The sequence below is a fragment of the Myotis brandtii genome, unplaced genomic scaffold, assembly GCF_000412655.1.
Source record: "Myotis brandtii unplaced genomic scaffold, ASM41265v1 scaffold644, whole genome shotgun sequence".
Classification (NCBI taxonomy): domain Eukaryota; kingdom Metazoa; phylum Chordata; class Mammalia; order Chiroptera; family Vespertilionidae; genus Myotis; species Myotis brandtii.
This window is the reverse complement of record NW_005370482.1, coordinates 441,457-467,238: the sequence shown is the minus strand read 5'-3', so window position 1 is coordinate 467,238 and position 25,782 is coordinate 441,457. Positions and strand designations below refer to the sequence as shown.

Below are 25,782 nucleotides of genomic sequence, written 5' to 3'. Positions count from 1 at the left end.
GGCTCATTAGAGTTGAAAGAGAACTTCAGAGACCACTTAGTTCAAGTTTCTCATTTTTCAGAAAAGGACATATTCTCATTTCTTGTGGCTTTTTTTTCTCTTAAAATTTGTCTCTTTGTAAAACTCATGTTTGAATTGAATATGACAGAAATTGTTGAGCATAATGATTGTCCATAAATTTAACTTATAATGATTGCTTTAAAGTTGGATAAAGAGAATCTGTAATAACTGCTTTTTCCTAGTTCCACAAAGTTAGGGTTTAATATTTTTGTAATTTCTTAGTGAGCTCACCATCTTCAACTTTGACTCCATAATGTCAAAACAATTAAAAATTTAATTTTTTTTCAGACAAAAATAAATTCTGTTCCATGTCCTTTGGTGGCTTATAGGCAAAATCTGTTCATTAACTCATTTTTTTTGCTCTGTTAGTAGAAATGCTTTATCCACTTGGGAATTTTAGAATTTCCTATTTCTGAATATAGTCCATGCCCAACTTGGTTTAAAATTTTCCTCAATACAAAATACATGTTCTTTGTTCATTGAAAGGACATCTTAATATCTCAAAGATTTGAGATAATACTGAGAATCAATGAACTAGGCTTTTCCTTTAGATTAATAATAAAGTGGTAATTTTCTGTTTAGCTCAGTTTACAATGTTGATTAAATATTGATAAACTCCCAAAATTAATGTTTATTTAATTATCTGCCTGTCTACATGGATCAAGTGAATGTCTAGTAAAGTCCCTCTTGGGTGGAATCATATTCTCCACTCTTTCTCTCTTTCTTTCTTTCTCTCTTTCTTTCTTTCTTTCTTAAAAAATATATATATATATATATTATTGATTTCAGAGGGGAAGGGAGAGGAAGAGAGAGATAGAAATATCAATGATGAAAGAGAATCATTGATTGGCTGCCTCCTGCACGCCCCACACTGGGGTTAGAGCCTGCAACCCAGGCATGTGCCCTGACTGGGAATCAAACTGTGTGACCTCTTGGTTCATAGCTCGACACTCAACCTCTGAGCCACGCCAGCCGGGCATGTATTCTCTACTCTTACTATTGCTTTTGCTGGGATTTTTTTTCTCAGGCTTTCTGAAAATGAAATCACATTAATATTTTATTTCAGCATCACACGTTACACATTCCAAAATGTTGAGTTAAACTTTGAATCACTAAATGGGTGGATTTAGTTGCTAAGGCAGCAAATACTTATGGCTAAAATGGGACCAAATTTTTTTCCCTGTGCAAGTATTAGGTCAGTTAATTACAATGCTGTGCAGAATTTTATTTCTTATTACCATAATTTTGGAATGATTCATTTATTTCACATTTGTGGAATCCATGATCTTACTTTCTGTGCAGTAAATATGCTTTTAGTATTATCTTCATATTTTAATATTACTTCTGTATTTAAAAGAGTCCATGCTCAGATTTGTTAAATTTTTGCAACTAATTTACATATTTTATATATCTCTATGTCTATTCCAAAGGATCTCATGGGATATAACAACCAAGAACATATTTTTAGTGGAAACAGACCTACTTCACTTGCAATGATAAAGTCTTATTTGAATTTCTCATATAAGAGAAATTTAAATGTTAAATAACTAAATTCATTTCCCTAAATTGAATTTTGATAGCAAATTCTCTTAGTTGATTTATTCATTTCATGAAACTTAGACTCTCACTTTAAAATATATTGGTTAGGCAGTCTTGCGTTTTAACGACAACAAAGCCTTTTTCAGTAGCCTATAATGAATCAAGTAATTTCAGAATAAGGAGAGAAAAAAAAAAGAAAGGTCCTATGATACAATGGCAAAGCTTTCAACTATGTGCATTTCAAAATAGCGTGCAGAGCAGTGCTCTCTGTAAATGTGAATTCAAATAATATAATAACTTTTAAATTGCAACCCGGAAAACTGACTTAAGTGGAAGTGTGGCAGTCGGAACTAGTAAATGCAATTTCCAGATGATTGAGACTCTGACACGTCCACTTCAGAGCTTAGGAGAGAACCAGGAAGAAAGTTGAAGTCCAAGACAATGGACAAACAAACAAATAAACAAACACATCTTTGTCAGAAGGCTGAACTGCTATAATGAAATCATATCATAAAATCCTTTCACTTGACTTATAGAGAGCTACTCAGGCTTCCCATCAGAGCCCACTTATCCATATTTAGTAGAAATAATAATTTTTTCTCTTTTTCTTTTTAAAAAAATATATGGTTTTTATTGATTTTAGAGAGGAAGGGAGAAGGACAGAGATAGAAACATCTTATTAGCATATTACGCTTTTATTATTATAGATACTGAAAGGAAATGCAATAATGGTAGAGTGGTGGGATTGTAGACTTCCTAGCCCACAAATTCTAACCTTTCAAACTTTCTGTCTATCTGTACTGTCATATAGATAGATAGACAGACATATGAACATGTATTTCAAGAAAATTTAATTTTATCTTTTTAAAGAGCTGAGATTTACTTCATTGAGATGAAAGCAACGACATTTTTCTTTAAACAGCCTATATAATTAAAGCCCAGTGACCGAAACAGTGGAACGACCAGAGACCGGAACGACCACAGCTCCTCGCCCCAGCTGGCCCCACCCCCCAGGGAGCAGTTAGGGGCGATCAGGCAGGCAGGCAAGTGGTTAGGGGCAATCAGGCAGGCAGGCAGAGACGGTTAGGGGCAATCAGGCAGGCAGGCAAGTGGTTAGGGGTGATCAGGTAGGCAGGCAGGTGAGCAATTAGGAGCCAGCGGTCCCAGATTGCGAGAGGTATGTCCGAGGGGTCCCAGATTGGAGAGAGTGCAGGTCGTGCTGAGGGAACCACTCCCCCATGCACAAATTTCGTGCACTGAGCCTCTAGTTTGACAATAAGGGAGAAACCAGAAAAGCTGTAAGATGTGGTCCTAAAACATTTAAAGCTTAGAGGTCTGGCACCATTTTGCCAAAAGTAAAAAACCCTATCCTACCAGCAAGATCCGTGAAGGTACCTCTGTATTTCAGCAGGATACAAAAATTGATGCTCCTTTATTTTAAGAGGATTAAATTTTGACACCAATATAAAGGCAGCAAAGCAACTGCTGTTTTAAATAGATATTCTCACAAAATTTATACAATTTTTAGATGGTGCCTAAGGAATTTATTATCTGGAAAAATCTATTTATGGCTAAAAAAATAGCTCACCTGTCTCCCTCCAGCAATGCTGGAGAAATGAGGTCTTAGAGTGTGATTACATTCAAATAATTTGCTTTATTTTTAAAATTATTAGCCATAAGTAGCCAGACATTTATAGCACTCAACCATTGCCAAATTAAAATTCATTAATACTGAGTGTTTCCTGATTTAGTTCCAACAAGAACTATGTAGCAATTCGGTTATGGTTGAAAGTCAGTATGCACACTTGAAAATAACTGTGCCTGCAGATTTGTGATTCAGAAAAGGAGAAGCCATATCTCATGGGGATCCCCAGCCCCCACCAACCTGGCCGAGATACTTGTACACATTCTGCCGTGTTTATACAAGTTAGCTCCAGGCAAGCTGGCTAGGAGTGTGATTCTCAAAAATAAAGGGAAGCGCTGGCAGAGAAATTGTGCAGTGAAAGCAGGTTATTGAATTTCCTTTCTTAAATGCTCTGTAACCTTGAAGCCAGAAACAATAGCTCAACCCCCACTGTATCCCTAAGTCTCAGTGCCAGGTGATGAGAAAGGCTGCCACCTAAGTACTAGTTGCCACAGCTCAAGTACTACACCCATGACACAGGCTGCCCAGGAAAACCGATAGACAGCTTTGAAACATTAACCTGGAGCATATTTGAAGATCTCATTTACAGTCACTTACTGAACCACAGACTTTTGGAGATAAAATGGTATTAGAAAATCAATTGCAGAAATCCCTTGTAAATATAGACGATAAAGCTAGTTATATGATCTTAACGCTCAATTTCTTTTCATCTCGATCCAAATGTATTGGCATAAAGTTGTTTATAACATCCTCATTATCTTTTTAATATCTAGTGCCTCTGTACTTATATCCTGTTATTTGTTTGTTTGTTTCTAAGTTCTTTTTTTTTAATGTTTTTATTGATTTTAGAGAGGCAGGGAGAGAGAGATACAAAAAATGATGAGAGAGAAACATCATCAATGGGCTGCCTCCCCCATGCCTCCTACTGGAGATTGAGAGAAACCTGGGCATGTGCCCTGACCCCTGACCGGGAATGGACCAGTGACTTATTGGTTCATGGGTCAGCATTAAACCACTGAGCTACACCAGTCAGGTTAGGCTCTTTTTTTAATTTAAATATAGTTGTTATACAATATCATGTTAGTTTCAAGTGTACAATGTAATGATTCGGCATTCATATGCCTTTTAGAAACCATCATTTATATGCACCAAATGTTAAAAGAAAGGAAGAAAAGAGGGAGGGAGAAAAGGGGGGGAGAAAAGAAAAAGCAACTTGGCAGTTTGTGGAACACAGCAAACAGACCAATGTGGGCAGCCAAGCCCAGATAGGATTTCAGACAAAGGTAAATTAAAAAACGCATTAAGTAAATGTAAAAAAAGTGGCTGAGAATAAAAGTAAAAATGAGCAAGAAAAGTCAACTGTAGACTGAATACTTTTAGAAGTTAACATGAATGATACTAAAAGTTTGATCAATTCCTCTTTCATCCCTTCCCCAAAACGTACACAATTATTAAGATGGAAAATCTATATCCAATCCACTATTACTGAGATTTTAAATATTTGTACTGTGAGATTCAGAATAAGGCTTTTTATTTTGTATTGTTCTGTGGCACAGTCTACCATTTGGTAGAGATTCCTGTACCTATTTTATAGCTAAAGGATGTAATTCAACAGATAGATGAAATCGACAGACTGTACATTTCAGAGTAAAAAGAAAGGAATGCAGCATCAAATCCTAATGTTGAGAACATCAGAGTAATACATTAATGGCAATTCTGAAATAAGTCACTTTAAGCAAGTAAAGGTCATCCCCCAGTGACCTCTACCTGAAAACCATGCAGCAGAGATACCAACTTTTTCATAGCAAAACAAATGGGTTATTCATTTTCAAAATCCATCCTTTGGTATTAAGCATTATAAAGAGATGTCACCTCTTGAACTTGCCTTTGTGTAAGCTGATTTCAAACTGTTTGCATTATACATACCTTTTCACTCACCATCTACCAGTGAGGGGGAAAGGATGTCGGTGACTGCATGTCCACAGAGAGGTGGGGAGTTATTTTGGCTGGAGCCATACCAGGTAGACCATTGCCACATGCACCCACACATGTAAAGACTTCCCAGCTAATATTTAGTTACCCAGTCTTATGGTCTGTGCTTTTTAGTAAAATTAAAATGTTTTTTTTAAAGCAGTACTTTTGAAGAATTGGAAAGCATTCTTGCTGTCTCAGAGATCCGTGGACATTCTCCTAACATCAGCAATCTGTTGAGCTTTTCCTGGTTTACACAATGCTCTTTCTATGTAGCAATGAAGATAGGCTTTCCAGGGGGTTCCAAAGGGCCCAATCTTCCTCTGTCTCCTAAACAAAGCTTTGTGGGGTTTTACTATCATTCTTTCCTATTGACTTGATGTTGATGTTTTTCTTTTAACTCGATGTTTTTCTCCCCAAGTTCTCTTTGGCTGGGTACTTCTTTTTTAATGCTTTTTCTGGCTTGCCTTAAGAAGTTTTACCTCTTCAAACATTCTGGCCCAGAAGTTAAATAGGAACTTTGCTCTTTATTCATTTTCATATAATGCCTCCATCACAGATTGACACATTCTAAGGTATTCACTTTGAAGAAATGTGAGTGTAGTAGTTGTAAAAACATTTGCAGTATATTTAAAATGTGCTGAGTATTTAATTTCTCGGTGGAAAGTAGGATTTAAATATCTCTATTTTGTTGAACAAAAAGAATAACTCAAATATATCTAAATGGTTGTTATATATGCTGGACATAATAGCAACTACCATTGTTTTGTATTTTTCTGGTGGCCTCTTATATCTCTTTTAGTTAATTTTACCCTTACGGTGTCACAGTGAAAAGAGAAACATTTCACAGAGCTTGAAAATAAATTAGGGAGAGGTTAACTAAGTTGGCCAAGAACACTCAGCCCTTAGTGTTTTGCCAGAGTTAGACTTTAGACCTGGTGTTTCTACCAGGAGGCACAATACCCACCATTTAAAGGATCCCTACCTGTGCTTGCCCTTCAGCAATAAAATCAGAAAAATCCATCCACATGCAAAGCAGAAGTAAGTTGGTCAATGATGAGACAATAGAGTCTGCTTGGCAGAGTTCTCATGAGGATAAATAAACTAATACATTTAAGTAGCTGAGAACAGTGTAAATGTGTAAGAAATCTTTGTTATTTTTAGTGCTCTTAATCATCAGCAAGTAAATTCTAAAATCAAGTCAATAAAAAAAAATGGTGGGCACTGTGCATGCACCCAAATCGTGGGAGATAATCAATGATATTACTCCCTGAGCAGGGATTCTTAGGGAAGCGTGTTGCAGGTAGGTTCCAGCTTCTGAGATTGCATCATTCATGTGGAGTACTGGCTTCTATTGACCCCCAGCTCACTATATACTCCCCATATTACTCTGTAATAAGGGCACCAACTTGTTGGGGGGCATACACACGCCAAACAACAAATACGAATTACATTAAAAACTGACACAAAGGGGAAAAAAGGGAGGAGAAGAGTAAAAGTTGGGTCTCGGCCCAAATCATCAAAGATTATTTCTCGATTTTTCCCCACTCCTCCTTTATTCTGTGACTCTTGAAAGCTCTTTATTCCAAGTCTTATCAGCCTGGGAGAAATACGTTATTTAGTCTATTTCTTTCACTTTATTGGGAGGCCTTGAAGGCTGGATCTGGGTTATTTTTCTGTTTTCCCAATATCTAGTATGTTTACTAGGACATTGTAGGTGCTAACCAAATACGTTGGGCATCATACCCATTATCATTGTTTTCAGTGAGTGCAAGAATGAAGGAGGGATCCGCTTGTTTATTATTTATGGAGTTAATGAGAAGGGGACAAGGGAAGGCACATGAGGAAGAGAGAAGCTGAAAGTGGACAATGGGGTATAAATAGAGTGCCAAGGGCACACTATTTCTTACTGTTGTAAATGTTTATATGTTGTTGTTGCTGTTATGTCCATTATTTTATTTCCTCTAGATCTATCCCAGTTTCTTTTAAAAAAATATGTGTATGTTTTTATTGATTTCAGAGAGGAAGGGAGAAAGAAAGAAAGAGATAGAAACATCAATGATGAGAGAGAATCATTGATTGGCTGCCTCCGGCACTCCCCACACTAGGGAATCGAGCCCACAACCCAACCTCCTGGTTCATAGGTTGACGCTCAACCACTGAGCCATGCCAGCCAGACGGGCAATCCAGTTTCTTTTAGTCTCTTAGCACAATGGCTATTTTCACAACTAATTATTACAAACTGCGTTTACTCAATCATGCCACTGCCATCATTATAGATACCCCAGAGTCAATACATTACATAGAGGCACCCAGCCTCACCCCATGGAGTCCCTTCCCGAGGGCATCACACTGCAGATCTGTGGGCGCATCATGTTTCAACATCAGCTGGAGCACTTCATCTTTTAAATCTATTTTTATTGATTTCAGAGAGGAAGGGACAGGGAAAGAGAGATAGAAATATCAATGATGAGAGAGAATCGGCTGCCTCCTGCACTTCCCCCCCGCTACTGGGTAATGAGCCCGCAACCAGGGCACGTGCCCTTGACCGGAATCGAACATAGGACCCCTCAGTCCACAGGCCGACGTTCTATCCTTTGAGCCAAACCTGCTAGGGCTGGAGCACTTCATCTTTAGATCCGTGACTTTAGTTTAAAACCTACACACGGAGCAGTGGTCAATCTTGGTTATTCTTTCAGGTAACTGTTTGCTAGACCTGCCTCGCAAGCAGATCCTGGGCCCCGAAGAGCTCCCAGGACAGACCTACGATGCCACCCAGCAGTGCAACCTGACCTTCGGGCCCGAGTACTCGGTGTGCCCGGGCATGGATGTGTGCGCCCGCCTCTGGTGCGCTGTGGTGCGCCAGGGCCAGATGGTGTGTCTGACCAAGAAGCTGCCCGCCGTGGAAGGGACCCCGTGTGGGAAAGGGAGGATCTGCCTGCAGGGCAAGTGTGTGGACAAAACCAAGAAAAAATATTATTCGGTAAGTGGTTTTCCTGCCACGCGATGCCTGGAGACCCAAGACCTGGAGCACGTTCCCCTGACATGTGTGGGGCTGCCAGCAGGAGGCTTCATTTCCTAGTTAAACTGTGTTTTCTTGAGAGAGCTATTTCCTGCTTCCTCCTTTAACCACAGCAGCCAGGTCCTGCCATGGAAAAACTGGAGGAAATGCAGGCCACAGGTGCTCTGCCCAGGTTATGTCCGGTGACAAATAAGGGTGCAGCCCAGATTCTACCTGCTTGAGACCCAGTAGGGCCCACTGTGGGGAAGTTTACTTTCAGGCTTCTCTTAGCCATGTTATGAGACGGCATATTTTGAATTCATTAAGGAAATAGCAATAGACCTAACACATGGTCCTCACACATATTCGGGAAGAGCCAAAATCGCCCTGCTTCCCCTGCTTAGCAAGTTCATCTATCTTTAGCAGCTAAAGCAGCCCACACCTGCTCCAGGGACACACTCCTCCCTGCCTCCCCCCAATAGTCCACCTTTATGTCAGCAACTGCCACCTTCATTTTTTTAAAGAGGAAACTCTTGTTGCCTTCCCCTTTTATTTATTTTTTTTATATTTTTTTATTGATTTCAGAGAGGAAGGGAGAGGGAGAGAGAGATAGAAACATCAATGATGAGAGAGAATCATTGATCAGCTGCTTCCTGCACACCCCAGACTGGGGATTGAGCCTGCAACCCGAGCATGTGCCCTGACTGGGAATCAAACCATGACCTCCTGGTTCATAGGTCGACACTCACTCAGCCATGCCAGCCAGGCTGCCACCTTCATTTTTAAGGCCCAAGGTTTCTGTTGACACTCACCCGCAAAATGTTCTAAGTCCCTAGAACAGCGATTTTCAACCTTCTTCATCTCCTGGCACATGCACACTAATTACTAAACTTCTGTGGCACAACATACTGGTATTTTTTCTCTATCTGACTAAAAAAAAAAGGTATAATTTTTTTTCCCCTCTTAAATTTTATTTTATTATTTTTATCTTTCATAGTTGACACTATTACAGACGTCCCTCATTCCTCGCACTTTGTCCACCTCCACTCAGCCCCTGCCTCCCCCATCTGGCCTTCACCACACTGTTGTCTGTGTCCATGGACTATGCATATGTGTTCTTTGGTTAATCTCTTCACCTTCTTTCATCCAGTCCCTCCCAACACCCTCCCCTCTGACAACTGTCAGCCTGTTCCCTGTATCCACATCTCATACCAGACGGCTATTATTGTGTTGGCTGTTGCCATGTTTTATTTGACAAGCTAAGGGAAAAGAGGCCACCCCTGACTAAATAGGCAGGTGTTGCATGTTTTGAAACTTCTTATAGCATGCCAGTTGCAGATGGCTGCCCCAGAAGAATGTTGCCATATGCATGTGGCCTGTATCTTCAAAGGTAACACCTTCTCTGATCCCCTGACACAGGCAGCCCGCGGATGTTCTTCACAAGTCCCCTCCACAAAGGAGTTCGTAATATTCTTCCTTTAAGAGTCGCAGCTTCCGTGCTGCAATGTTTCCAGGGTAATAGGCCTGGGGTGTCATGACAGGGCTCTTCGTTTCCCGTGGTGTGTGTGCATGTGGTGTGGGTGCACCTCAATATCCGCCACATTTCCTCTCTAAACCCAGAGACCCTAATCTAGTTAGGAATTCAGCCACCCCCAGGTCAAGTACATGGATGCATGTGGCAGAGGGTCTGTCACAGACAGGATGTGTGATGCCAGAGGCACTGCAGAACTTTCGTGCGAAAGAGGGAGAACAGATACACAAGCATGAGGAACTCACACCTGGTGCCATGCAAAATCTTTAGCATCATACCTTTTGTTAAAGGTGCGAGATCAGAGTGGATACAAAGTCAAGCGGGGTTCAGGGGTGATTGACAGAAATGTGCAGTGTCGGGATGCGTCAGTTAAAATGGCCAGAGAAACCAGGCGGTCATTCTTGCAGTGGGCTAAGTGCTTAGGGTGATGCACTCAGAACCTCTAGTGCCAGAGGGAGGGGAAGCAGAGAAGATGAATTGCTTAGAATCAGAAACACGTTGTAATTCCAGAACATTCGCTGACAATTTAACTCTAAATGAAATGTCCATCATCATATATGCAAGTGATGTCCAAATGTATATTTGAATGTTTTCTTCCCTTCTGAGTTAACCTGTCTTCTGTTTTCTATTTCAGACATCAAGCCATGGCAACTGGGGGTCCTGGGGGTCCTGGGGCCAGTGTTCCCGCTCATGTGGGGGAGGAGTACAATTTGCCTATCGCCACTGCAATAACCCAGCACCCAGAAACAGTGGCCGCTACTGCACAGGAAAGAGGGCCATCTACCGATCCTGCAGTGTTATGCCCTGCCCTGCGAATGGTACGCCGCTCCCAGGTGTCAGCAACCGCCATGTGTCACCTGCAAATTCTATTCTAGCAGTAATGGACAGGGCTAGAATAGCCTATTCTAGCTATACTGGTGAAATAGCCTATTCATCTTATACTTCATCGTTCTACCAGTGTGCAAATCAATAACAACTACATGAGTGATTTTTTAAATTATTATTATAAATATTTGAGTATTCAGGAAGTTGAAAGAAAATAATTGCTATCTTCAACTCCATGTATAAATAAAAGTCTTCGACATTGGCATGTTAAGAGGCTCTGAAAGAAAACAGCCTGTTCTTAAAATTATTTAAATGCACAAGAATGTATGTGAGTTGCAGAACAGTAGAGTAATAACGTGACATGTTTGTTTTTTAGGTAAATCTTTTCGTCATGAGCAGTGTGAGGCCAAAAATGGATATCAGTCTGATGCGAAAGGAGTCAAAACATTTGTGGAATGGGTTCCCAAGTATGCCGGCGTCCTGCCGGGGGACGTGTGCAAGCTGACCTGCAGGGCCAAGGGCACCGGCTACTATGTGGTGTTTTCTCCAAAGGTAAGTAACTGTCCAGACATAATGGCATCGTTGGTGGAAATCATTTGGTAGAAGGAAGCCTACAGATACCAACTGTAAACAGTCATTATTTGGGGGGTGGCTAAATATAGAAGGACTTTATTTTCATCTCTATAATTTCTATCTTCAAACTTTATACAATGAATACAAAATTTTTATAAGCAGAACCAGTACATGTTTTAAAAGCTGTTTTTGAAAAGGGTAACTCATCAAGTCAGGTCAGATGCAACCTAAGTTCAAAATAGCCTTGAAAACAGCTGGTATTTCCAAGGCACGTTTGTAAAGGGGACTATGTAGCAAGAAAGCTTTCCTATCCCTTTATCATTTACTTAAGAATTTTGGTAGTGATTCATGAAGATAGTTCTCAAGATTATTGTCTCTGAACTAGACTTTTAAATGCCTTGCACTCTTAGTATGAATCAATGTCCCTCTACTTGTACACATAATATATGAGTGTGGAATTATCCCTTATTTTTCACTGAAGAACATTTTCTAAATTACTGCAGCTTTACTTCTCATAATCAATATTATGCAGCAATTTATCTAATACTGTTTATCTAATTTGCAAACAGATGCTACATTCATTATTTTTTAATTTTTTTCAGTTACAGTTACATTAATATTATTTTGTATTAGTTGCAGGTATACATCATAGTGGTTAGACAATCACATACTTTACAAAGTGTTTCCCCTGATATTTCCAGTACCCAGCTGGCACTATACATAGTTATTGACTATATTCCTTATGCCATATATTACATCCCCATGATTATTTTGAAACTACCAATCTGTACTTCTTCATCCCTTCACAGCAGGTGCTACATTTAAATCCACCTCTGTACCTGACTTTCAGATATTTCTGACACATTATTGAAAAATAAGTTCATGTCTAACTAATGTAATTTAAAACTATATTTTTTATTTCAAAAAAATACATTTTCATTTTTAAAAATAGTACAGGGAAATAAAAACAAAAACATCACCTGGAAATATAGCCAACTAGACAGCAGTTAACCTGCTGAAGTATACCCTAATTCAGTATATACACACTCACATACACACACATGTATGAAGACTTTTGTATATTCACAAATACAAAATCTCTCTCTCTCTCTTTCTCTCTCTCTCTCTATATATATATATATGACATGTTATTTATCTACACTCACATGCACAAACCACAAGTAGTCCATGCACATCCTAATTTTATAACTAGCTTTATGAATATACTGGAGACCTGGTGCACGAATTCTGCATGGGTGGGGTCCAGCCAGACCGCCCCTATGGGGGCCCATTGGGCTGTGCCAGTAGGAGGGAGGGGCCACAGGTGATTGTTCGGCTGGCCCTGCTCTGAACAGGGTGTTGGGGGCTGGTCAGGGGCAGGGCCAGCTGCGGGGAGGGGCTGTGGGTGGTTGGCCAGCCAGCCCCACCCCTGATCGGGGTGTTGGGGGCCGATTGGGGGCCAGGCCAGGCGGCGGGCAGGGTTGCGATCAGGGCCCAGATCAGGCTGGTTGGCTGCTGCAGTGTGTGTCATAACCACTGGTTGTTCTGGTCATTCTGATTGTTCTGGTCATTCTGCCGTTGTTCCAGTTGCTGGGCTTTTACATATATAGTTAAGTCATTTTCTTCTAGTAAGTAGTTCTCAGTGACTTCCCTTTTCCTACACTAATTTGTTTGTCTCGATTTCAGCATCTGTCAGTTTGACACACCAGGGACTGTTTTCCAACCATTACATGGTTTTGAAGGAGGCCAGGTTTAGGTTTTCAGATTTACTGCTATGTTAATAATTATGCGACAAAGAAAGATCGCCTGCTCATATTCTGCTCTTGAAGCAAGTGACAGTCCCACAGGCTGAGTGGAAAGATCACTTCACTCAGGGTAATAAGGAGAGGCTGTACAATGGGAACGTGATATGCATAGAGAAATGGAGATGAATACCTTGGGTGTCTCAACACATTTGGAGTTAAGCTCAAGAGAGAAAGTGTATAACTGAGACTTATCTCAGATCTTCTGCCAACATGTAAATGATTTTTCAGTTAGATACTCCTGAAAACTATAGTTTTTTGGTTCTTTGTTTATTTCTCAATGTACTATCTATTCCAATCAAACTCAAAACCCACCAATTAGAATGTGGTCTTTTACCAAAGAAACCTAGTACGTGGGCACAAGTACTGCCCACTGCTAACGTGTTTCTCCCACGCAGGTGACCGATGGAACGGAATGTAGGCCGTACAGTAATTCCGTCTGCGTCCGGGGGAAATGTGTGCGGACTGGCTGTGATGGCATCATTGGCTCAAAGCTGCAGTATGACAAGTGTGGAGTGTGTGGAGGAGACAACTCCAGTTGCACGAAGATTATTGGAACCTTCAACAAAAAAAGGTAATGTGATGGAACAATTGCCCGTATGTGAATTGAATGAAGCTTTAGACTCTTGCAAATTGATAAAGGAGGACTCATGTGACATCATGAACTATCTGCGGCAGGAGGGCTAGCAGGGCTCTAACACATTACGAATATGAGAAGGGAAAAAGAGGAGATGAAAAAGTTTCTCCCCAGTGGAAACTCATGGCGCCTCTGGAAGCAGGTGAGCTGCGGTGGCCATGAGGTCAAGGTCTTGCAATATAAAAACTAAAAGAAAAGGCAATGACATTGCACTTGAGCCATATCCTGCAGGTCTGTCATTCCTGAACCATAATGTAGAGAAGGATGGCTGGTTTCCATCTCACCTGCTCTTCTTTCCTTTTTACAAGCCCATTCTCATTGGGCTGTATTTTTCTTGAGAAAACATTTCTTATTGAAAAAGTTAATTGCTGTGGTATAGACAACAGTCCCATTTTAACTTTCCTGGTTTCAGCTGACTCGATAAAGAGTAATTTCTGCTTCCTGCTTCTTCTCATGGTCCTTGATTATACTCTTGCTTTAAACATGTAAGTTTTTAAAGTACCAATTTCCGGCATAAAATATTACGCTATCAGCTAGGATGGCTGAGTCAGCTAAAGGGTCTGCTGGATGCAGGATTGTTTTTCTTCTTCACCAGAACACTCTTATCCTGAGTGCAATTGGGAAAGCATGCCTATTGTCTTCAGGTATGTGCTGTGTTGTCTTTAACTGGAGAGTGATAGGCAAACAAACGAACAATAAGGTTTTATTAAAGCAAGTGTGTGCCATGTTGTTGTAAAAAATTATCTTTGATATGATAAAAGTTTGTATGGCTGAAGAATTTATTCTGAATTAATATATGCATTGCTATTCCTATTTTCTGGTGATATAATTATTCCTCTAATTGTTTTGGGCCATCTAGGTTGAAAAACCTGCAAGTTTAATTATATCCTGCATTTTTATACATTTCAAAGGTGCAAGACACCTTAAAAATGATCAAGTCTAGCCCTAGCTGGTTTGGGTCATGGATAGAGCATCGGCCTGCGGACTAAAGGGTCCCAGGTTCGATTCTGGCCAAGGGCACATGCCCAGGTTGCGGGCTCAATCCCCAGTAGGGGGCGTGCAGGAGGCAGTCAATCAATGATTCTCTCTCATCATTGATGTTTCTATCTGCCTCTCCTCTCTCTTCCTCTCTGAAATCAATAAATTAAAAATAAAAATTTTAAAAAAGATTTAAAAAATGGTCAAGTCTAACCCTTTTTTTTTTCTTTACAAATGAGGGAACTGGGACTCTGAAAATGTAGGATTTACCCAATTTTACATGGTTGGTGAATGCCAGAGTAGAGACTATAACTTAGGTCATAGGATACACAGGACATTTGTTCAAATGAAAATAAGAAGGAAGGAAAGAAGGAGGGAATAAAGGGAGGAAGGAAGGAAGGAAGGAAGGAAGGAAGGAAGGAAGGAAGGAAGGAAGGAAGGGAGGGAGGGAAGGAAGGAGGGAGGGAGGGAGGGAAATAAATTCAGGAACCAAATGAGAAATAACATTTTTTTAAATATACCTTATGTCCTATATGTTATATATTCTTCCTATATAAACTTATAAACTACTTTTTGAATGCTAAATTTAGTGCTTTAAGTTTTTTGTAATGACAATCAATGTCTGCATATTTGACATAACATAAAAAGATGAAGAGTTTCATGATGCCAACAGGTGGAGTGCAACATGACCAATTACAGATTGCTTTGACCAAGATGATATTATGTGATACAAATGGCCTGTTTAAGTCTCCCAAATACATCATCTTGGCCTGGTGTGATTTATTAAATAAACATTGATCTTGGAGCTGGAATATTTGCACTCAAGCTCTGGCTCAGTGACTCACTAGCCATGTGACCCTAGAAGAGACACTAAATTTCTTTACTATAGAACTCCTGACAGTAGAATGGAAATGATACTAATTATCTTGAAAATTATTATTGCTTTGAGGATCAAGGGAGGCGATGCATATTAAAATATTTCATCAAGTTCAAACCTCTTCAGGAATATGACCCTACTCTTAATTCTACCCTCTTTCAGTTCTCCTCACATCAGCAAATACCAACTCAATCCTTCTATGGTTTAGGTGCAAAAGCTTGAAGTCATCCTTTACTCCGCATTTTCTCTCTCACCCCACATTCATCCATCAGCGTGTCCTGTCAGTCCCATTTCCAACATTTGGTTGCCCCTCACCACCACCAAGATCACTACCACCCCAATCCAATGATCATCACCTCTTGCCTGGACCAATCCAACAGTATTCCCACGGGTCTCCAGGCCCCTTGCCCTTCGAGCCTCTTCTTCACAGGGCATGGAGAGCCTTCATTTGTTACATGTCAGACCATGACATTCCTTGGCTCAACACCCTCCCACGGATTCTATTTTACTGTTTTGTAACTTACAAATTCCTAAAAGTTTTGGCTCTGCCCCGTTTTGCATCTCTTCTATACCGTCCCCTTCTCTGGCTCTGCTCCACCCTCACTGGATTTCCCGAAGCTTTTGGCAAGCGGATGAGTGTGCCTGAAACCCATTTCCCCAATTAATGAGCCACGCTTCTCCTAAGAAGCCCTGTAGATGTCTGTCAGATGTCACCTCCCCAGGTAGTGGCTATCCTAAATGAAAACCTCCATCCCCATCGTTACCTTCTTACCCTGCTCTGTGTTTCTTCACAGCTCTTATCAGTAGATACTATCACATATTTTGTTTGAGGGGAGGAGCCGGGGATCTGACTGCCCCTCACTGGAACGGCACTGCCATGACAGCATGCTTAGTATGGAGGATGAATCTGTTTCCCTGTAACAGGCACTCTTCTGAGTGCTGTGGACCTAGCCCTGCACCAAACAAGAGTCCCTTGTCCTGCCTGCCATACTTCCCAATAGTTAAATGAAAACAACTGCATTCATTCATGGTAGCCAGGGGAGATGCTTGATGTCCAAAGTTAAATGATGTCCAGCACGCTGTAAAGAAAATGAAGGAGTACAAAGAGAATTGTGTTTTACTAAGGCACCAAGAAATCACGGCACTAATTCGTATACTTGTCTTGTGAGCTTAGTTTGAAAACCTGTTGCAATGCTGACAGTCCCCAGTCATTCTCATGAATATGACACAGACTGTAAAGAATGGGATTAAAAACAAACAAACTCTCCTACCTGATTCCCTTACCTTTCCCTCTTTATCTCCTTTATACCATGTCTGGTATCTGAATATAACCAGAACTTATTTTCATTTCATTGTTATAAAATACAAATGGCAGAGGTAAGGGTTATATGCATGGGGAGATGATGAAAGGAGCACAGATTCAGGGTCAGGAGGCCTGGATTTTAAACCCAGCACTACCATGAAATCAGTGCTGGAGTGAAATTATTCAAATGCTATAATAAATGCTCACTTGCTATGCTTTTTACATAAGACAAGATATCTCCAGCAGCCTTCCTAGCTTTGTTTGTGAAGCCACTATAGGTTTACATATCATCTCTACAAAAAAATCCTGTAATGAAGTATAATCCAAAGTGTATTACAAAAATAAAAATAATGGCTCAAGTTGAGTGGATAAGCAGCATCATCAGCATTGCATCTTCTGTCTTCAACACAGAAGCTCTGACACCTATTTGCCAGTCACTGTAGACCAGATGCCCAGGAGACGGGAGCTTCCCGGGGGAGGAGCCTCCTTTCCAATTCAGAAAAAAAAATTCAGGGGGAAACACAGGTGGAGTTTTAGTGTATGAATCAGTTGCCCCAACAATCTGAACTTGAGTAAGAATTTTAAAGTAAATAATTAAATTTTACACCCATTAGTCAAACTGCACAAGCAATTTTCTTATCTCTATTCAAATAACTAGGAAAGTAGAACAAAGAGACACCTTGTGATGAAATTACTTATAGAGGCAAAGATTTGGACAATAGATGACTCCCTCTCTCTGGGATAGCTCCTTGTTGCTTAATTAGCATTCCTTTCTTAGCATCTGTCACTAGCTTATGGGGATTAGCGCCATTTATGCCTTTGCCCATTTCTCTGGACCGATAATGTATCTTTGGCAACCTATCTTTCTTGCCACCCACCATAAAGCCTCACTCACTCTATCAGGATGCTTCATGGACACTAAGCATTTGGGGAAATTTGCAGATTCTTTTTTTTCTTTTGATGATACTCGTAAGCAGTGGTCACCCAGTGAATCCAGAGTTCTAGTAGAAAGGGAAGCAGAGCCTCCACCCTGTCTCTAGTCTGTGAAACTCATTCCCCAACTAATCTGCACATTTAGAACAACGTGAGGAGCTCCAGGTTACTGCTGCCTCTGTCCTGTCCTGAAGGGCAGAGATTGAACTGGTCTGGGGCCTGGGGATTGGCATTTTTAAAAGATCCCCAAGTGATTCTGATATGTAAACAAGTTAATTTGAAAATTTCTAGGAGATTGGGGGCAGGTTTTTGTTAGTTTGTGTTTACATGTATCCCAGGTTGTTCCAGAAGAGTATCCAGGAGCTTTGTAAAGATGACAGGATTTAATAAGGATGTGTTATGTTTTGTAAATTTTTAAGTGACGTGAGTATACATTTTTAAAACAAAGGCAGGTTGCTAACATTACCCTAATTTTGAACATCTAATAAAAAATGTATATAATAGTCTAACCGCAATTCTATTTTTTTAAAGAAAATTAAATTTTATTTATTTTTCTGTTAATCTTCACCAGAGGGTATTTTTTCCATTGATTTTTAGAGGGAGTGGAAGGGAGGGGGAAAGAAAGAAAGAAACATTGATGTGAGAGAGACACATCGATTGGTTGCCTCCTGTTCACACCCCAGCTGGGACTGGGGATTGAACCTGCAACCCAGGTACATACCCTTGACCAGAATCCAACCCGAGGCACTTCAGTGCACCGGCTGATGCTCTAACCACTGAGAAACACCAGCCAGGGCAAAAAAAATAATAATTTTTGAAACCAATTTTAAAGTAAACTCTTAAATACATTGAAACTTTGTGTTACCCTAAGGTAAGATTTTTTTTTAAGGTAAGACTTTTAGAGAATCTCTTTTGGTTTATCCGTTTATTAAGTGTTTGTTTCTTTTTCTCTCTCCCTCTCCTTCCGTCTCCCCTGTGGACATTCCTGATTCCAGTAAGGGTTACACTGACGTTGTGAGGATCCCCGAAGGGGCAACGCACATAAAAGTCCGACAGTTCAAAGCCAAAGACCAGACCAGATTCACTGCCTACTTAGCCCTGAAGAAGAAAAACGGTGAGTACCTCATCAATGGAAAGTACATGATCTCCACTTCGGAAACCATCGTTGACCTCAACGGAACGGTCATGAACTACAGCGGCTGGAGCCACCGGGACGACTTCTTGCACGGGATGGGCTACGCCGCCACCAAGGAAATTCTCATCGTGCAGATTCTTGCGACAGACCCAACGAAAGCACTCGATGTCCGTTACAGCTTTTTTGTTCCCAAGAAGTCCACGCTGAAAGGAAACTCTGTGACTAACCACGGCAGCAATAAAGTGGGCTCGCACGCCCCGCAGCTGCAGTGGGTGACGGGCCCGTGGCTCGCCTGCTCTCGGTCCTGTGACACGGGCTGGCACACCCGGACGGTGCAGTGCCAGGATGGGAACCGCAAATTAGCCAAGGGATGTCTTCTCTCCCAGAGGCCTTCCGCGTTTAAGCAGTGTCTGCTCAAGAAATGCTAGCCTGCGGGCCTGCTCTGATGCAGAGCTAACTGGATGAGTCATCGCCCATCCGTCGTGGTGGACACGAGGTCCGCCTCGGGCACAGAAGGTCACGCTTCAGAATCATTGCCAGCAGGGGTCCGATTATGGGCAGAATCTGCTCTCTGCGACAGACGAAGGTGTGCACCATTTCGTGGGACAGTGGCGACCCCGGAATACAGAAAAAACTCGGGAGTTGGCCAACATCCCCTGGGCCTACGAGAATGAACAAACATGATGAATGTAGAATCAGGCGACATTTGAAGAAGGCAGAACAAGAGTCTCCCCCTTGTCACCTACCTCTTACAGAATGTCTTCAAAGGCACTGTAGTCATTTTCACCCACAATACACAGTAGCTTCTTTTTACTGTTTGTAAATACATTCTCCCTTGGTATGTCACTTTATATCACTTGGTTCTATTAAAAAATATATATGTACATATATATATATTTCTATAAAAAAAAAAAGTGCTTGACCAAAGTAGGTCTGCAGCTATTTCAACTCCTTCCAGTTTCTGGAAAGAGCTGTGGATGTTTTACTGGAAATTTAAGACCTTGCTGCTGTTTTAATAAGACTTAGTAAACTTTTCAGACAACAGGAGATCACATTTTAGTCAAAAAGCATCTTCTAGAAATTCCGAAAAGGAAAAGGATCTCAGTGTATCTAGTCATTTAAATACATACACGGGTCCATCTGCTTAAACATTTGATGGCCTGTATTTTTTCAGGCAGACAGCCAAATTATTGCATAATTAGGTTGTAGAAATAGTGTTTTCGTGTGTGTATGTTATTGGTATTCACGAGTCTAAAAATTAGTTCCCTCCTGTTAGAATTTAAAAGGGGGGGAAAAATCACACTCCACCATATTTTCCATGTATATTTTCACAATTGCTTTCCCTTTCCGTGGCTCTCATCTGGTATCTCACAATGTGTAATATATATGAAATACACACGGCAAAGAGTTTTCTAATCACATTCAACACTCTCACTACTGGTATGCCTCTTACCAGCAAGCCTTTAAAAATGTGTTTGTTTTTGCGTATTTGTTTTGTTCAAAGGTTGGATAAGATCTTCAAGGTTTTCTACTTCTTGTTGACTTAGTTTAATAGGAATATTAAAGATCACTTGGTAGTTAGCTACATCTAGAAGTGATTACCATAATGTGGCTAGTGCAAAAAAAAAGTGGTTATTAATAAGACTGTTTCCACACCATATAGGCAATAATTTCTTGCATTTAAAAAAAAATCCAAGTATATTGATACTGCACTTAAGATTTTTCCCAATTGGAAAGCATTTGGTTGTACAAGTACGTGTTTAAGTGATGAAATATGATGATTTTTGAGAAGTGTGTTGCTTTTATTTTCATAGCCTGTCTAGACAGGTTGTAAGTTTTAATAGTTAGACATGGAAAATTTTTGCAATCAGATGCCAGAAATCTCTTTTTAGATAGTAAACTGTATCCCTTCACCCCATAGCTCAGAAAATCTAAAGTGTTTCATTTCATTTGGATTGTGTTTTCTTTGTGAAATATCACAAAGCCAATTGTTTTTATAAAATTGTATAATAATAATACCAAATGTGCCTATTGTGAAGATTTGCATATAAGGATATTAGGGGACCATTGTTTGAGTTCCCTTAAGCTCATGAGAGTTTATTTTTATTATAAGATATTTTTAATATAAAATAATTATGTAATTCATCTTGCTACATCACATTCATTTCAGTGGGTCTCACTGTTTTAAGTATTTTCTTAAGAAATTATTTGGTAGAACAAATAATTATTTTACAAAACTGATCACCATCATTTGGATTTTTATAAACTGACTTTGCTTTAGATGTGGCAATATTTTCTTAATAAATTATCAGTTGGAGAAATGAGGCCTATATAAGCCAGGTAACCTACATTTGATGGAGGTCAACCAGATATCAGGGACAGGGAACAAAACTATTCAGAGTAGTCAGGAAAAAAATTAAAATCATACTGACCATTTGACTATGCAGAGAGAATTATTAGAGAGGCCAACATTATTTTTTACAAATTTCAAAATAATTTTAATCAAGTAATTCAATTTTGACAAAGTTTGATTTTATCTTTTGTGGGTATATTGACGGCAACATTAAAAGATAATTGAAGAGCAAACATGATTGTCTCCTACTCTGCTTCTCTATACTGGATTCATAGATTTTTTAATATGATTTATCAATGATTCATTTCCCCCCAAATAATGAACTTTTACACTTTTGATTTGAACAATCCTAGAAAGCTTAGAATGAATAAACCACTATTCCATGATTTTAAGGAAGTTTCTTTATTTTATTTTTTTGGTGTTTATTTTTTGTTGTTGTTTTGTTTTTACATGAGTATCAATAGATTGACTAAGGAATGTATGTCTAAATTCCTGATATAAGTGATATAGACTGGAAACTGAAGTCAGATAAATTGAGTGTTTGATGGATATAAGGAATGATAAGCAAAGGGAAAATCCTCTATAACACAACCTAGTTCAGTCCAGTTTGACTTAGGACTATTCCTTTCACTTATGGCAGTTGCATATTGAATAAAGAATCTGGGATTCATGATGCTAGAGGCTGCTTCCTAAAAAAGTTTGTCTGAAAATGCTCAGGTTAGTAAGAATCTAACCTCACTCATAAACTAAACAGTCCAGATTAAGTTTTATTAAATAAAAGGTAGCCCAGAAAAAAAAAGCATTTATTTCTTCTAGAACAGTAAAGGTCAAATTAAGCCCTGCCTTGTTTTTTAGGGACTTAAGGGCATTGGTTGAATTTATTCAACGAATTCAATTTACTTTGCCTTCCTGTGGAAACAGTTTTATCACATTAAACTAAGAATTAAGGGATTAATCACAAACAAACAAAGTTGCAGCACTGAAAAAAAGTAATTTATTGTTTTTGCAACTGGTATGTGAATTTGTGTGATAAAATTATTTATTCTTATTTAACAAAAATATGTGCAAATTCTATATTTAAAATGTTTTGCTGTTGTCCTCTTTTTTAATTTATGCTTCATGTTTGTGTATGAAGTACACTTTGTGAGTTTACATAATATACAGCACTGTTTGCTTTTGTATTTTTTTACAGAGAGCTTTCTGTGTGAAACAGGTGTATATGTATATATTCCTCATGCCTCTTTATTCTGATACTATAGCTTTCCTTTCTAAGAACATTAATTTAATATTTCATGACCAGTAGTGTTCATTAGTTGTAGTTATATTAACAAGTCTTTTGGGTTCCATAAATACTGATTTTCCCAAGTCACAAATAAAAACAAACACTTATTTAAGTAACTTTGGTCCAAGTTTTAAACTTGGGTACATAGATAACCTGGAAGCTTCCCACTGAAGCTGAGACACAGTCGAGAATCAGGTCTATCATTTCACTGATAAACTTGGACAAAGAGTTGTTGATGAGTTATATGAAAGTTGTATACACACAACCTCCAAGTGATATCAATGATGATAAAACCAAATATTGCCTTTTGCTGCTTTAAAAATTAATATCACTTAGTCTCTAGTATCTATAGAATTCTGTAGATGAGAGTAAACAAATTGGATTTAATTGATTCCACTGTTAGCAGTCCTAACTGGTTCTACAAATATGGGGTCTAATTTGATAAAGGGTGACATTTTACTACTACCAATGTCTCTCATGGAGTGATAACAGGGCTTGGGACAGGCAGGGACCTCTCAGGTCACATCAGCTTAACCCTGACTATGACTTCACAGTCTGGTCACAGCAATAAGGCAAAGCATCCTTGGACACACAATTGACCAGATCAAGCTCTGGCTCTAATGTTTTTCCCATTGACTCCTTCCATATTATCAGGGACATTTGTTGTGGTTTAGATGAGGATAGCAGCCAAATTTAACAAAGCTCAGGACTTGTGCCATGACTTAGAGTTCACTGTTTGTGAAATAAGATTGAATGTGATAATGACCAAATTTTGCTGATAGTTTGTGGCTGAGTGTGAAATCTCATTGGCAGGATTGGTGAATACTACCACCCTATTTATAATTAAACTTGAGACCAGAAGAATACCTTATATTTTTAACATTTCAAAGCTAAAAAATAAATGAATAACCATGAGTACAGAAATGAGGATCCAAAGCTGTAATAGAACCAAGTTCTGGGTCAAGGTGATCTATCATTTAGACACGCAGAAAAGGAGCTTGGATGTTTTCTCTATTATTTTTTTTCATTCACCAACAACCTGTCGTTTTAGATTGTCTAACAAGTAGATCAACTTAACTCACTAGTCCACTGGAAAAAAAACAGTCTTTCTAAGAGCTTTCTGCTAGCAGGAACTACAGAAATGACTTCTCAAGTTATATCATCATGAAACACATCAATCGATAATTCATAATTGTGTTCTCGTCAATTAATGTATGGGAACATAATGAAATAAAACCCATGCATTAGTGAAATAATACAAGGAAATAGACATGGTGTTCAGACCAGAGAAGCATTTAATCTGGGAAATGGCTTTCTGGTGCCATGATACCGTAACTCTCAATACAGATTTTGTGGAAAAAAATACATATTTTGTTGGAAGATGCTGATTTTACAAGAGAATAGGATTGAAATGTATGTGTTAGCTAATGCAGTTAATTGCACCTTCCTAATATGCTAGCACTTTAGCAATAAGTCTGCTGTTTGTGGTCCTTGTGCTCCAACTGGTCCATGCAGACAGTCATAAGTGCATGAAAAAGCAATAGTGGCCCATCGCCCTATAAGGCACTGTCACATCAGAGTGAACCAAGTCTAACACTGTGAGAAAACTGTGATTTAGAAATAAAACAGGGCATTCTTTTTTTTCCATTTTCCCTTGGCACACCCAATAAACAATGATAATTTCCTATCGAGGTGCTAACATCTTCAGTGATCAACTATCAAATGTGGTTATTTCTGAGTTACTATTTTATTCTACGTGATGTTTCAGTTTTCAAGAAAGAACTAAGTTTTGTTTTGGCTTTTCTGTTTTTGTCAAGGCTGGGCATACCTTGATACTCAAAGTTAAGGGAGTTGCATCTCATGGTCATTCTGATCAGCAGGGTACAGTGACACAAGCTGTATGTACATCGAAGATGTTTCGGGTGACATCAAAACTTGAAGAGTAGCAGGCTGGAGGAGCTGACTTCTAGAAGTCATGTTTCATCCTTTACTAAGACATTAGAATTCTTCTCAAACATTCCTTTTCAACGCACTTATTTGGTTCTTAGACACAAACAAATGTCTATGTATATTTGACCTGACTTTGTTTAAGCTTTGCAACATTTTTCATCTATAGTAAACACTTGGCTGCTGTATCTCAGTCTTTGCTTTAATAATTCACAACATATTAGAAACACTCCGCCCCACACCGAGAGCATATTGAGACTAGATCACGCTCTGTGTGCTTTGTGAGACTAGACTTTTGACTAAGAAATTCCTAGTCCTCTGGATGGTGTGTTTGCATTATACATTAAGCATGACATAAATGTCGGAGTTGACAAACACTGCTTACATTTTAGTATCACATATTTGTCAGAGAAAATCATGCACATGCTTTGTAAATAGGTTGCTGATAACTAAACAGGTTGTAGAAATATGTTCAATTTGATGTGAGCAGTGGCACAAATATTTGACTTCTGTATTCAAGTCTGTGAATAAATTCAGGTAATAAATCTAAGTAGGTAGAGCTGAGTATTTTTAATTCTTGAAAGGTGCTTGCAAGGTAGAATAAAACATTGAAGATTTACATGTATATAAGCAGTAAAATGCAAGCTGCTTATGAGCCCTGTTTTTTCAGAAGTAATGACATCTTTCTGTAAATATAATGCAGTTGAAAAAGCAAAAAATCTTTTAAATCTAAGACGGATCTCATTTAAAATGTCTCTTCAGCTTTGGCAAATTTCAAACCGGAATCGACTATTGAAAACATTACTGTGTCCTATAGCCTGCATTCCACAACAGCTCTGTTATTCGGGTAAAGCACTTGAACTGAGTCATATGGGACCTATACTGTAATATTTTTCATTAAGAAACAATATCCTATTTTGTAAAGCATTTCCCTATGTGTGACTTCAAACTGTAAAATTAAACATTGGCTTTGTGGTTTCAGTGAGCATAATAAATGTAAACTGTAAACTAGGGTAAAGTATGTACTGCATATAATATGTTTTAGAGCTGGAAACTATTGTCCATTTATTTTAAATATTCTTATAATAGCAGTAGAACCCAGCTAGGTCTTAAAGAAATTCTAGGCTTTCTATAATTTCTACCATCCCTCATCCACTTCAGCACAGACAAGTAATACTTTCTCTGTCTTAAAGTACTATGGAACTATTGCTTCAAGTCTTCTTACCAGGCTGCCATCCCCTAAGTCTGTCTAGTATCAAAATGTTGGTATTTAATTAAAAGAGCAAGCAACATAATCTACCTGGATCACCTACTTTTTTAAAGGTACACTTTTTCTAGCTATGCATGCATGGAAATTCAAAAAGAATTGTCATTCACTAGCAAAACCCTA

The 25,782-nt window shown here is 39.1% G+C and overlaps 1 protein-coding gene across 1 annotated transcript in view; it reads left to right on the top strand.

The window, feature by feature from the left end:
- The window catches only part of ADAMTS5 (ADAM metallopeptidase with thrombospondin type 1 motif, 5), a 54,348-nt gene extending 28,965 nt beyond the window's left edge, over positions 1-25,383 (top strand). Inside the window, exons 4-8 of the mRNA XM_005880649.2 lie at positions 7,915-8,198; positions 10,382-10,565; positions 10,949-11,124; positions 13,346-13,521; positions 18,671-25,383. Coding sequence (XP_005880711.2) covers positions 7,915-8,198; positions 10,382-10,565; positions 10,949-11,124; positions 13,346-13,521; positions 18,671-19,238 — 1,388 coding nt within the window. The 3' untranslated portion in view covers positions 19,239-25,383. The remainder of the gene's footprint in view (positions 1-7,914; positions 8,199-10,381; positions 10,566-10,948; positions 11,125-13,345; positions 13,522-18,670) is intronic.
- The last annotated feature ends 399 nt before the right edge of the window (positions 25,384-25,782 follow it).